Raw genomic sequence first — 14,422 nt, forward strand, 5'->3', positions numbered from 1 at the left:
CTCCTTCCTTCCTCTCCTTTTAGAGTAGATCATCTGTCCTGGGCCTGTCCCACCATTGGTCTGGTTTCACAAGTTCACAGCAGAGAGGAATGTGCCTTGAGTCTGAAATGTACCTTGAGTCTACCCAGGGGTGGGCAAACTTTTTGACTCGAGGGCCACAATGAGTTCTTAAACTGGACCGGAGGGCCGGAACAAAAGCATGGATGGAGTGTTTGTGTGAACTAATATAAATTCAAAGTAAACATCATTACATAAAAGGGTACGGTCTTTTTTTTTTTTTAGTTTTATTCATTTAAACGGGCCAGATCCAGCCCACGGGCCGTAGTTTGCCCACGGCTGGTCTAACCCATACCTGCTTTACATGATATGTAGGTGAAACTGTGGACGTTAGAGTTGATGCTAGCATAAGTTAAGACTTTTGAGAGTTGTTGGGATGAAATGAATGTATTTTGCATGTGAGAAGAATGTGAATTTGGGGGGCCAGGGGCAAATGCTATGAATTGTGTCCCTCCCAAATTCATATGCTGAATGCTACTTCCAAATGTGACAGTATTTGGAGAAAGGACTTTTTAGAGGTAATTAAGGTTAAATGAGGTCATAAGGTTGGGGTCCTAATCTGATAGGACTGGTGGCCTTTAAAGCTAAGGAAGAGAGATCTTGCCTCTTTCCACAGGCATACATCAAGGAAAGGCCATGTAAGGATACGGCAGGCAAGAAAGCCAGGAAGAGATCCAGGACCAGAGACCGAAGCTGACACCTTGATCTTGGACTTACATCCTCCATAATTCTGAGGAATAAATTTCTGTTGTTTGAACCACCCAGTCTATGGCATGTTATTTTAATGACAGCCTGAGCAGATTAAGATAAACATATAGTGAAAAACAATGAATAGAGTCTCAGGAACCTGTGATATTACAAGCAACGACATAACATTTGTTTCAGCATCCTGGAAGGAGAGGTTTGGGAGGTGGAGGCTGAAAATGTATTCAAAGAAATGATAGCTGAAAATTCCCCCAATTTAACAAAAGACATAAACCTACAGATTCAAGCTAACAGGATAAATTCAAAGAAATCTACACAACGATATATCTTAGTCAAATTCAAAAATTAAAAACACAGCACTCAAAACGTTTCTAATAATAACCTTCAAAGTTTCAATTAAAAAATATATCATGTCATCTTCTTCTACCCAAGAATAAAATGGTGAAAGGCAAGTATTTCAAAGTCTTTTCAAATTTTCACAACCTAATATTCAGTGTCAGTTCAGGCCTACAACTAAATTTTACTATGGTATGAAAAAGTCTAAAGTACAAACTACATACAATGAAGGTAAATCTTCATAAATAAGCGCATTATCAAGTAACTCAGCTTAAAACACAGAAAACATCAAAGGCCTCTTTGTACTCCCCCTTTCTAGGCTACAGGTCTGACCCTGGTAATTAACGATTTTCAGTAGATGTCTCAATAAGCAAGATCTAAAAGACACAAAGTGCAAAAGTGAACTGCCAGGCCAATGTGCTGTGGATTCAGGGGAAGCTGCCCTCATGGGAACTTTGTGACTAGGTAACTCACAGGTCTCATTTTTCCCTGGATATGAGTAATCATCTGAGTAGTTATCTCAATCAACAATTGTCCCCTCAAGAATTGTTGATTGAGATAACTACTCAGATGATTAGTCACACCCAGGAAAAAATTTACAGTCTTTAACCATTATGAATTCTATTTTGCTGGCCAAAGGCTGAATGCTCACTAAAGACTTTTCCATATTCTTTGGTTTTCCCTCCAGCATGAGTTTTCTGATGTTGAGAAAGGGATGAACTCTGGCTGAAGGCTTTTCCACATTCCTTACACTTATAAGGTTTTTCTCCAGTGTGAGTTTTCTGGTGCTTTGTGAGAGATGAGCTCTGGCTGAAGGCTTTCCCACAATCATTACACTTGTAAGGTTTCTCCCCAGTGTGTGTTCTTTGATGACGGATGAGGGCTGAGCGGTCACTGAAGGCTTTGGCACAATCACTGCATTTATAGGGTTTCTCCCCTGTGTGAGTTCTCTGGTGTTGAGTCAGGGCTGAACAGTAGCCAAAGGCTTTCCCACATTCATTACACTCATAAGGCCTCTCCCCAGTATGAGTTCTCTGGTGCTGGATGAGGCCTGAACGATCACTGAAAGCTTTCCCACATTCATTACACTTGTAGGGTTTCTCTCCAGTGTGAATGACCTGATGCTGGGTAAGAAATGTGCTTTGGCTGAAGGCCTTCCCACATTCATTACACTCATAAGGTTTCTCTCCAGTGTGGATTCGCTGATGTTGAGTGAGATATGAGCTCTGATTAAAGGCCTTCCCACATTCATTGCATTCATAGGGTTTCTCTCCAGTGTGAATTATGTGATGGCGAATAAGGGCTGATCGGTGACTAAAGGCTTTCCCACATTCGTGACATTTGTAGGGCTTTTCTCCGGTATGAATTCTCTGGTGGAGAGTAAGGTGTATGCTCTGGCTAAAGGCTTTGCCACACTCATTACACTCATAGGGCTTTTCTCCTGTGTGAATTCTCTGATGCAAAACAAAAGCTGAGTAGTAACTAAAGGCTTTCTCACACTCATTACACTTCCAGGGTTTTTTCCCTGCACAAATTCTCTTATGCCTCATTAGATCTGAATTTTGTTTTAGGTTCTTTTTCAATGAATCACAGTTACGTAGTCTTTCTCCTTGCTGTTGAACAAGTAATGACCTCTGGCCAAAATTTCTTCCAAATTCATCACACTGGTAACTTCTCTCCCCAGATTTCTTCTGAGTGACAACTTCTTGTATTAAATGTTTCTCCTGGTTTTGCTTCTGCCTCTCTAGAGAATCCTCACATCCACTGTCACCTTCCTTTGGAAATCTTTCAATTAACACTCCAGGGGCTGACTCTTCTTCAGAAACATCCTGCTCTCGAGTTAGCTCCTTGCCTTCTGGTCTTATCTCCCCATCTAACAGAAACAAAAATGAACATGTATCATTTCCTAAACTGAGAGTAAAGTAATTACTGTGGTGGGAACAGTAAAACAAACAAAAAATGCTACAGGGAACACATGAACTTAAAAGCTCTCAAAACAGCCTTGCAATCTTAAGAGAACAGGAGAAAAGAAAGATGACTGGGCAAAGAAGTACAGCTGCATACAGGGAGAGGGTGAGTAGGCCTTCACAATTCCTCTGTCCAGCGGCTAGGAAATGAGAAAAACTAATGGAACAAGACTAAGCAGAGGTATAAAAACAGTCTGGGGAAACAGGTCTGGGATCAGAGAAATAGTTTCCCAGAGACTGCCCACTGCCAGCACCACACCGTGGCATTATCCCTTCACACCTTTAGAATGACTCTCATTAGATGATCTCCTTCTGCCAATCTTTTCCCATTCCAAAATATCCCACTCAACGCTAACAGACTAACCCTTCCAAAACTACCACTCTCACACAAAAATCTGTTAGTTCTACTGTGGGGGGCTGTTTCTCTCTTCTCCATGTCCCGCATGGAAAAGGAAACAGTCCATTTGCTGAGTGGAGGAGCTGGGGATTAAGAAATTAAAGAAAGACCAAGATGCAGAAATAGATTTTAAGCTGGGGCCAGGTGGGCGCCATCCTCTCTGATGGAGAGGCGGCAAAAAGCGGCCTGAGCCACACAGCAGTTTTATTTTAAAGGCCTAGATTTACATATCTAGTTCCACCCCTGACTGATTAACATGTCCAGCCTTCTTGGGGAAAGCATGTTCCCAGGGCGTGGCTCTGCCTATGCTCTGAGTTCAGCTGACAATAATTACAAGAAAATGCCTAGGTGCCTCCCAGGCGGCCCTCTACATTCTACTGTCTTGAGACGAGACACATATTCTAGGAACTAGCATTCAAAATGGTCAAGATCTACAAATTCACGCTGGCCAGTGTGGCTCAGTTGGTTGAGTGTTATCCCATGCACCAAGAGGTCGCCAGTTCAATTCCCAGTAGTGGCCTAGCCAGTTTTGCTCAGTGGATAGAGTGTTGGCCTTCAGACTGAAGGGTTCTGGGTTCAATTCCGGTCAAGGGCATATGCCCGGCTTGTGGGCTCAATCCCCAGTAGGGGGCATGCAGAAGGCAGCCAATTAATGATTCTCTCTCATCATTGATATTTCTATCTTTCTCTTCCTCTCCCTTCCTCTCTGAAATCAATAAAAAATATATTTAAAAAAATGTTCCCAGTAGGGCACATACATGCCTGGGTTGTGGGCTCAGTCCCCAATAGGGGCCGTGCAGGAGGCAGCCAATTGACGTTTCTCTTTCACATCCATGTTTCTCTCCCTTTCCCTTTCTCTCTCTCTAATATCAATAAAAACACACTTTAAAAAAATATCTACAAATTCAAATCATCACAAAGCTTAGTAATTCAGAAGCAACTAGTCATTCTCTGACTGCTCTATACCCCACAAACTGCAAAGAGTAAAATAAAACTAAGTTGGTTGGTTTTCTTTTTAAATGAATAGCATGTAGAGAGGGCAAGGTCAAATCCCATGTACTCAGATTGGTCCCCAACCTGTCAGGATTGCTACCCCCAAATGCTAGCCTTTTCAGTAAAGATTTGGAGGGGAAGCTTCACTGCTAAAAACGTTTAAACATTTCCAGGCTTAACTGGTCTTTAATATCCATTCCAACCATGATGGTATATATAATAAGTCAATATAATCAAATGTTCTCAACTACATATCCTAATTAGGGAAGTGCCTGAGATTTTAAAGGACAAATAGATAGATACAGGTTACAGGAAATGGACTTCCAGCTAAGAGGATAATTAACTTATTACAGGTCACAGAGCTTGAGTAGCTGAAATTTTGGCTTGGACCTGGGAAGGCTGGGTCCTAAGTCTGAACTCATAACCACATGCTATGCTGCCTCTGCTTAAATAGAAGAAGGCAAGGGGAAATCCAGAGATCAATTTATAGCCATTGCTGTTAGACAAAGAGTTACACTACCCTCAGCGGTAAAATAACATACATGAAAAGCCTGGTTTAGAGCCTTGCACCCATGCAAATTATTAACATACATTAAAATGCTACTTTCATTTCACCTAATTGGGGAGAGGGGGGATTGGTTTAAAAGAGTAGAAAGTACTTTCTAAAATATAAAATTATGAATTTATAACAGACTAGAGGCCCAAGTGCACAAAATTTGTGCACTCAGGGGGCGTGGGGTGGAGGGTGAGGCCACCTCAGCCCAGCCTGTGTCCTTCTGCAGTCCAGGAGCCCATAGGGGATGTCCAACTGACAGTTTAAGCCCACTCCCCACTTCTGGCTGAGCAGTGCTCCCCCTGTGGGAGTGCACTGACCATTCAGGGAAGCCCCTGTGTTGAGCATCTGCCCGTGGGTGGTCAGTGCACGTCATAGCAACCGGTCATTCTGCAATTTGGTCAATTTGCATATTAGCCTTTTATTATATAGGATCACCATCCACAGAGGGTAAAGTGTGGCACAGGAGAAAGGGACTTCAACTTTTCTATGGTCTAGCAAAATCTGAAAGGCTCCTTCACAAGCATTTTAATGGCCATGAGGGTTTTAAGTTCTCTGTTTCCAACGTGCACTCACCTGGACTAGTGGTTTTTGAGGCTTCTCTCTCCGGCTTCTCCCCAGACTCCAATTGAGAGATTACATCAGGCTTGGAAATTGGAAGCCCTGTTCATGGAAAGAAAAAGAAGTCTGGTAAAAAGCCCAGGATTAGCTCTTTGGTCATTAGGAAAGACACTATATGAGAGGTGGGTTCTGGATTTCTCCCTCACCAGTGCTCAGGAGACAGGAAGGTTGATATGGGGTCTATTTGAGTTCAGGACAATTAAGTCCCTATTTCTACCTCTCCCTATTAAAATAATAAGCACCCACTTCTTAAGAGGTATTTTTACTAGAACTTCATCTTAATATCTTTGGTCAGATAATAGAAAAGAAGGCTATTACTAATTCAATAAAAAGGAGTCCATTTCTGACTGTAGGGGTTAACAATATCCAGAAACAAAAAGCAGAAATTACATGTCTCAGGCCCTTTAGAAATTAAGACTCTTTTAACCATTTGTATGCCATAAGCAACTATAGATAAAAGTGGTGGACCTTTTAAATTAAATTCAAAATATCATGGCAGTTAACTGGTTAATCTAAGAACCTCCGAGTTCCTTGGAACTGAGGAAGCAAAGCTCACAGGGACCGAGGAACTATCCTTACCCAGCAAGACCAGATTCCTATGCTTCTGAGGCACATCTGCCTGCGGAGGGTTCAGCTGTCTCCACTGGACGAGAGCCTCAGCCATATCCCTGATCATGAGCGACTCCTGAAAAACCAAATACATCCATGCTCACCAAAGAACCACCTTCCAGAGGTCTTTGGGAAGGACTCAAAGTGACAGACAGAAGAAGGAAGACATGAAGGATGGGAAGGCTAGACAAAATGAACTCTAACATCCCTTTTTTCCAACACTAAGATTCTCTGGTGTATAACAGTCCCCCTTTATTCGTGAGGAACATGTTCTAAGATCCACAGCAGATGCCTGAAACTGCAGACAGTACTGAACCCTATATACAGTATGTTTTTTCTTATACATACATACCTTTCCACTTAAAAGAAGCACTATGACTTGTCTTTGACATATCTGAATTGCCAGCATCATAGATGCCTGATGGGTCTGACTCCTTCCTGTCATCTGCCCTCAACTCCACCATACACTGCTCCTTCTGCAATCTCTGGGCTGTGTGTGGCCGCCTTTCCACAATGCTCTCCCCTTGTACATCCTTCAGCTCTCCAAATCCCACTCACGTTTCAGATCTCAGCTCAGGTGTTACCCTTCAGGGAAGCCTTCCCAGACTCTCTGGGTTGTAGCACCATGTTCCTTCCCTTCTCTTAGATCATGCACACATTGAGGAGACTTTCTGATCAATATCTCTCTGTCTCACTCACCATTAAGCACCTGGAGAGCAGAGGCCAGTTCTGTTTTCCCTCACTGAAGCAGCCTTGGCACTGTATCTGGCACACTGTATCAGTCAGACAGTTGAAGGAAGGAAGGAACACTTCAACAAGAATCAGTAGAAACAACGTTTTAAACGGGGTGTTCTATAAAAGTTTGCGTGGGAACAGAGGTGGGAAGGGGAACAGAAGTGTATCAAACAGGATCTGTCTTCTAGAGCTAGTGAGTCAAACTGGAGCCATGGAGGTACAGAGCATGGAGAAGCTTCTGGCAAAGACCGAGCAGGATGAAGCCAAGAAAATGCAGCGCATCACGGTGCACCAGGAGCTGGAGCTGGAGTTCCACCTGGGTAACCTGCTGGCCTCTGACTGGAAGCCCTTCATGGGCCTGCAGTGCAGGGACCCATACCCGGAGGCTGAACCGTGGGCCTTGGTGCGGGACAACATGCAGCTGCTAAGCAACCATGGAGCTCAAGGAGGAGGCACTGGTGGTGTGGCTGCCGGAGCCCACCACTTGCCTGCCACACAAGAAGTTGGTGCCCTGGCCATGCAGCTTATAAGCTGGCAGCAGTTCGCACGCCTCAAGGGCATTTGACCCAAGAAGAAAACCACTCTGGTGTGGGGTGAGGTGAGTGGCCATGGTGGCACCGCTGGGGCTACCAGCACGCCCGCGACAACACCAAGGAATGGTTGATCAAGGTGTCCAGCAATGCTGACCCCTTAGAGGATCTTGATCTGTACACCAAGTAGATTCAGGCTAAGAAGAAACAGGTGGCCAAGAACGAGCGGAATCCGCTGCATAATTTAGCCCACGTGCACAGGCCGACATGCACCCTACCAGACACCAGAGTCAGGAGGAGCAGGGCCATGCCTTGCAAGTGGCCAAGGTCTCCACTGCTTCTGTGGGGCACTTCCAGGTGCACCTCCCAAAGAGAAGGTGCCCCAAGGATCTGGCAAGAAGAGGAAGTTTCAAGCCCTTTCAAGGACTTTTCAGGGGAGAAAAAAAGCCAGTTGGAGATGCTGTGAGTCATGAACAGCAAAAAGCCTCGGTTGGACGTGATGAGGGCCACCTATAAGCAGATGAGAGAGGAGGACCAGAAGGGAGAGGCCAAGAGGAGGAAAATGAGCCAAATGAGCAAGAGAAAGGGGGGGAGCAGGGTCCTGGAGGCAAGAGGAAGGGGGGTCCACCCACCCAGAGGGATGGGAGGGGAAGAGCCAAGGAGGCTTGGGAGGCAAGATGAATTCTGGGCTACCTGGCTTGGGTGCAAGAGGAAAGGAGGGAAACACCAAGGAGGAAAGAGGAGGAAATAAAGTTCAGCCTCCAGCTTGCCTGCCTATACTAGTAAACCAAGAACTATTCTAAATGTTAAGGTCTAAGTCCTGTAGGGGGATGCAGAAGAAGGTGGCCACTGCCTTCACTGAGCTTGAGGTTGAAGTGATAGGACTGCCCTTCCCTCAAGATAGTATGTAAGGGATTAAAAATGGCGGCAGAGTAGGTGGATGCTGCATGGACATACTCCCGAGAACAAGCTGGAAATACAACTGAAATATGGAAAGGCTTCCTAAATAATCAATGGAAAACTCAACAGAAGAGGACCCTGATATCTAAGAACCAAAGGTGGAGACCACATAGAGACTGGGAAGAGGGGCGGAGACATGAAAGAGCTGGCCAGGCACCCACAGACAGCAACCGAAGTCCTGGAGAGATATCTCAGCTGTGGGGGAGGCCAAGAGACATGAAAACATGCTCAAAGTCATTAATCATCCGAGAGATGCAAATCAAAACGACAATGAGGTATCAACTCACACCTGTCATAATGGCTATCATCAACAAACGACAAGTGCTGGCGAGGACGCACAGAAAAAGGAACCCTCGTGCACTGCTTGTGGGAATGCAGACTGGTGCAACCACTGTGGAAAACAGTATGGAGTTTCCTAGAAAAATAAAAAGGGAACTGCCTTATGATGCCAGAGGGGGAAAAATATTCTAGAATATAATAGAAGCAATCCTGTTATTTTCAGATTTTTAGTATTTCCTACAACTTTTGTGATATCATACTATGTTAGTAACTTTGGTAATATTATTATACTTAAAATCCTTTTATTCTTGAAAATTAATGTTTACTGCATGTAATATTATATGTAAGATTATTTTTATTGAACAACTGGTGTTTATTGCACGTAACATTATCATATTTAAAATCGTTTTTCTTGAGATATTGTTTACTGCATGTAACATTATTATATTTAAGATCATTTTTCTTGAAATATTAAGGTTTACTGCATGTAACATTATTATATTTAAAAGTTTTTCTTGAAATAAAATAAAGTGAGGGAAAAAAGATAGTATGTAAGCATTGGACTTTACAAATTAATGTTTTTCCAACAACTAAGTCTTTGGATGGAGGTTTAAAGCAGTGGTTGCCAACCGGTGGTCCGCGGACCACTAGTGGTCTGTGAGGTCCAAAAGGTTGGTCACCTCTGATTTAAAGGATGTATTTGAGGACATAAGAATTAGGAAAAGGCCCTGGCCAGTTTTACTTAGTAGTTAGAGTATCAGCCTGCAGGCTGAAGGGTTGCAGGTTCGATTCAGTCCACTCTCTCTAGAAATCAATGGAAAAAAAATATCCTCGGGTGAGGATTAAAAAAAAAAAGAAGAAGAAGAATTAGAGAAAGAAATTTGGTCGAAACTGGGAATGAAACAGCCTTTTTTTCTTTTTTTAAATTTTGAGTGTGATGTGAAGGAGAGCTGTTGATATTTCAGAGACTTAAAATAGATTGATTTCAACGTTATTTTTATAACAATCTTGTGTATTTATCAATAAAGAAATACACAAAAATTACCTTTTGTGGGGGCACACAGAAAGGTTACATTCTCAGAATTGGCCTTAGAAGTAATTGTTGTGAAGTTATTTAATAAAAGTGTGTCTGGCCGAAACCGGTTTGGCTCAGTGGATAGAGCGTCGGCCTGCGGACTGAAAGGTCCCAGGTTCGATTCCGGTCAAGGGCATGTACCTGGGTTGCGGGCACATCCCCGGTGGGGAATGTGCAGGAGGCAGCTGATCGATGTTTCTCTCTCATCGATGTTTCTGACTCTCTATCTCTCTCCCTTCCTCTCTGTGGAAAATCAATAAAATATATTAAAAAAAAAAAAAAAGTGTGTCTGTATCTTTTAAAAAAAGTGTGTCAAACACTGCAAACATTGCAGGAATGTTTACTCTAGCCTAACCTTGATCTAGATGTTAGGCACAAAGTTTAGACTGTCTGCTGAAATGTGGGGCGAGGGAGCAGGGTGGGTAATGCTCCTTTGAATGTGTAGCTGAGTCTGCTTACTGCTGCTAAGTGATATGTCTAATCATTTTTCTAATTCTGTAAAAAATTTCTATACAAATTCAACTTAAATGAGATGCATTAAAATAGATCAGTCCGTGGGATGCTAGCAAATGAACCAGTCTTATCCCTTTGTGAACCACCACTGTTGTCATAGCTCCCTGAACGTATGTATGAATATAAAGATTAACTGTTTATATTCAGTATTGTAAAGTGTATGGCATAGCTCTTCAAGAACAACTGATCAAATAATTCACATAATGAAATACATTTAAAGAACTACCTACTTTGAAAATCCCCTGCCCAAAATAACTTAATTCAGTATTCTAATACTTGAAGTATGAAATCACTACGCTCTTATTTTAGTTGATGGTCCCTTAAGGCCAAACACTTCAGGAGTGATCAACACAAGCAAAACACAGTTGACCCCTGAACAACAGGGAGCTTAGGAGTGCTGATATCCCACCCTGCACAGCTGAAAATTCACATATAACTTTTGACTTCCCCAAGATTTAACTACTAATAGCCTATCCTTACCAATAACATAAAGTCGATTAACACATTTTTGTATGTTACACATATTGTATACTGTATTTTTAAGTAAGCTAAAGAAAACTTTATTAAGGAAATCACTAGGAAATATATTTATAATATATACTAAAGGCCCGGTGCACGAGATTCATGCACTGGGGGGTTGGAGGGCCTCAGCCCAGCCTGCACCATCTCGCAGTCTGGGACCCCTCGGGGGATGTCTGCCTGCCAGTTTAGGCCCAATCCCTAAGCCCCCTAAGCTGGCAGGCAGACATCCCTCTAGCAGTCTGGGACCCCTTGCTCCTTACTGCCCGCCTGCAGCAGAGACAGGAGAGGCTCCCACCACCATCGCTGGGCTAAGCCATCTGGCTGAGCAGCACTCCCGCTGTGGGAGCGCACTGACCACCAGGGAGCAGCTCCTGCATTGAGCATCTGCCTCTTGGTGGTCAGTGCGCATCATAGCGACCAGTCGTTCTGCCCTTCCATCGATTTGCATATTATGCTTTTATATAGGATTGAAAAAAACTGGCATATAATTGGACCTGTGCAGTTCAAACCATGTTGTTCAGGGAGCAACTGTAATTTATAGTCTTCTTTCTTTACAAACAATGCTCAAAATAACAGACAAACTGGCAGTTCCTTTCAGAGGTCAGTTCCCTGAGAAAACCTCAGTAATCAAATTCATTTATGGAGCTACTGGTCAGTGTGCATGTGCTGGTGCTGGGGGCATGGGCAGACTAAGCAGACACTGTCCAGCAGATGCTTCTGACTTTCTCTCCATCCTTCCTTTCCACTGAAGGAAATCTACAAATTCACACATCAGAACCAGTACTGGTGTTTTCTCCCAGAGTTTCACACGAACCTTTTGCACCTGTGTGCTATGAGGCCAGAGCTGAGGCTAAAAAGTGGTTCCAGAGCCTTTACCCCGGGTCTGCCTTTCTCGGTGTCCTAGGCCAGCCCCTAGAGAAGCATTTTGACCAATCTTCTCTCTCCAATTGGCCGTGGCACGTTTCATCCTGTGGGCCTTGGGAATAAGACCCAGTGTAGGTTTTCCTGTGGTCTGGCTACAACATACCCCAACTTCCCTCACCATACTCCTGCTCACTCCACAGAGATACACACACACCCCTTAAAGACCTCCAACTCTCTCATCACTTGGAGACTTTTCTTTGCTAAAGCTGGTCTTTCTTGGAACATTCCTATATTATACCCTCCAACTCCACACTCTCTTGTTTTTGAAAGTGCAGCTTTTGATCCCAGTCTTCCCGCCCCCCCTCCCCCCAATATTCTAGAGGATGGCAAACCTCTTCCAGGTTCTATTATGACTTGTCCCTGCCAGTCATTTCTGCATTTAAAAATATGTATGTATATTTCTTCTTGCTATTGAACTATTTTACTTATCTACATCTTACCTCCTCCTTAACTTCATGAGATAGGAGCAAGTTACGTTGCCTTTCACCATGAGGCCAACTACATTACTGCAGAGCTAGTAAGTGTGCATTAAGCACTAAGTGGGGAGGGGAGAGGTAATGCCAGGAGGGAAAGTTCTGCACAGTGAGGAACATGTGTCATGAAGTTCATCTCTCCCCAGTTTATCAGGGTAAACACAGTGGTCTAGGACTCAGAGCTGAGCAATTCCATAACAGTGGAAGAAACCATATCCATGATCTGAGAACAGAAGGGGAAAAAGAAGTAATCTAGACCCACCTGGGCTGCAGGGGTCAGCAGCACAGCTAGCATGCCCCTTTCTTCTGGGTTCCCAGCATGGAGAAGGTCCGAGTCTTCAGAAAATGACTCTAGAAGTGGAGAAAGGAGCCAGGATGATTACTCTTGCCTTACAGTGAACTCGCTAAAACTGCCACACACATCTACTTGTCACCTAAAAGAATCACCCAGGGAACCAAAGGAAAATCCCACATCTCTGAATCAAGACGGCCATGACCATGGCTGCCTCAGGCTCCTCCTATCCTCCGCTTCCTTAAACTTCAACAGAACTCCTCTAGACACATAAGTCAAACACATATTTCTGTCATCTGCTGAGCAATAGTCAAAATAATAATCAAAGAATCTGTGTCAATCCCTGTCTCCCTTAAAGATTCACTCCGGCTCTATTCCAGGCTCACTGGAGGGAGGAAGGCTAAATTCTTTTTGAACACTGGTTTTTCGGATACAATACTTGCTTTCGCAGTAAAGCGATGGGTCTTGAAGGAAAATATCAAGGATTCTAGACAAATCTTGTGATTTCTCAAATCCTAGCTTTCCCCATCTGCCAAAAGGGTCGTATCTCCTTCCCAACAAGAGTTAGTCGTTATCAAAAGTCAAACAGATCTGTAGATTGGGGGCAAGGAGGCAGGCGCACCCTGCAGGCAAGCAGGCAATGCAGGTAGCGGCTCTCTCCGGGAAGGGGATCTCCCAGAGAAGTCGGATGCTGTCCATTCAAGCCGGCCCCAGCCAGAGGGCAGCCTTTCTCCTTTCATCTCTACAGCAGGCACCGCGTATTCCTCCGAAATTCTCACCTGTGCCCCCAGGTTGAACGGCGACTCCCTCCCTAGGCCGTGCAGAAGGCCCCCACTGCGAGACCAGGGTCCACCGCTCTGTCCATCCAGAGGCCCGGGGAAGCGCGCGACCCTCACCGCGCCGCCGGGCGCCTACCCGGGGGCTCCCTGCGCACTCCCTCCAGCCACTCGGGTTTAGAGGACCCGCACTCAGCCCTCCTCCACCCAGGCTCGATCTCACGCTAGACACTGAGGAAGCCAGGCCAGAGACAGAGGCATCTAGGAGCCAGCGGGTCCAAGACCCGCCAGCCCGAAAACAAGGTCGAACTACAACTCCCAGAACCCTCTGCACGGTGTAGCACGTCACCGGACGCTGCTTCCCAGAGGCTCCTGGGCACTCCAGTCAGGCAGCCTTCCGCTGTCCCGGCCTTGTTTCCCGTCTGCGAGTGCAGGCCCCCGGGAGTGCTCGGCCGCTCGGAAGTCGCCTTCCCGGCACAAGAAAGGTTACCCCTTCCTAGGCCGTCTCTGGGCTCTGGTCCCAAAAGATGCCCTCGGCCGCGCCGAACCGCACCTCGCTCGGAACCCTCACTCCCTGCAACTGGACCCCGCGGAGGGCCGCGCCCCCAACCACAGGATTCCCGCCTCGGCTGCTGAGCTGGCTCGGAGGGGAGGCGCCTGCGTGGCTTCCCCTCTACTGCGTCTCCCCGGCTTTAGGACCCTTGTGGTGGGGACGGAGATCACCCCAAGTAACCCGGGATGTTTATTACGGGCTGCACCTCGGAATAAGGGAAAGTAGGATCTCAGCCCCGGAAATTACCTCAACCCAGAAAAAGCCAGGTCCCGCGAACCGCAAGGAGATGAACCTGCAGCGCCTCCAGACTCCCCAGCAGCTCCCAGGCTGGTGCATGCTCTCTTGCTTATCCTCCCACTATAAAGTAACTAATTTTCCACCCAGATCAAATCCCAGGAAAGAAAATCAAATCAGCAAGACTGCCTGTGTTTCGCTACAAACCGCGAGGTTTTGTTTGGCCTCAGTAGAGTCCGCAGTTTTAGCCAGGCCTTAGGCTTCCCAGAGTAAAGATGACATTTCTCGGCACCCCCCGCCTCTTGCCAGGAGGATGGA

At 45.2% G+C, this 14,422-nt stretch overlaps 1 protein-coding gene and 1 pseudogene across 2 annotated transcripts in view; one reads left to right on the forward strand and one right to left on the reverse strand.

The window, feature by feature from the left end:
- Positions 1 to 345: 345 nt before the first annotated feature.
- ZNF2 (zinc finger protein 2) overlaps positions 346 to 14,422 on the reverse strand; it is a 37,144-nt gene continuing 23,067 nt past the window's right edge. Inside the window, exons 1-5 of one of the 2 annotated variants that reach the window (XM_006761153.2) lie at positions 13,321 to 13,614; positions 12,512 to 12,600; positions 6,209 to 6,314; positions 5,585 to 5,671; positions 346 to 2,971 (exon numbers count right to left, since the gene is read on the reverse strand). In XM_006761153.2, coding sequence (XP_006761216.1) covers positions 1,704 to 2,971; positions 5,585 to 5,671; positions 6,209 to 6,314; positions 12,512 to 12,544 — 1,494 coding nt within the window. In that variant the 5' untranslated portion in view covers positions 12,545 to 12,600; positions 13,321 to 13,614 and the 3' untranslated portion in view covers positions 346 to 1,703. Of the gene's footprint in view, positions 2,972 to 5,584; positions 5,672 to 6,208; positions 6,315 to 12,511; positions 12,601 to 13,320; positions 13,615 to 14,422 lie in introns of those variants that run through there. The other variant, XM_006761152.2, reaches the window with a different exon arrangement.
- LOC102763782 lies at positions 7,125 to 8,254 on the forward strand (annotated as a pseudogene).

The sequence above is a fragment of the Myotis davidii genome, unplaced genomic scaffold (genome assembly GCF_000327345.1).
Source record: "Myotis davidii unplaced genomic scaffold, ASM32734v1 scaffold758, whole genome shotgun sequence".
NCBI classification, from domain to species: Eukaryota; Metazoa; Chordata; class Mammalia; order Chiroptera; family Vespertilionidae; genus Myotis; species Myotis davidii.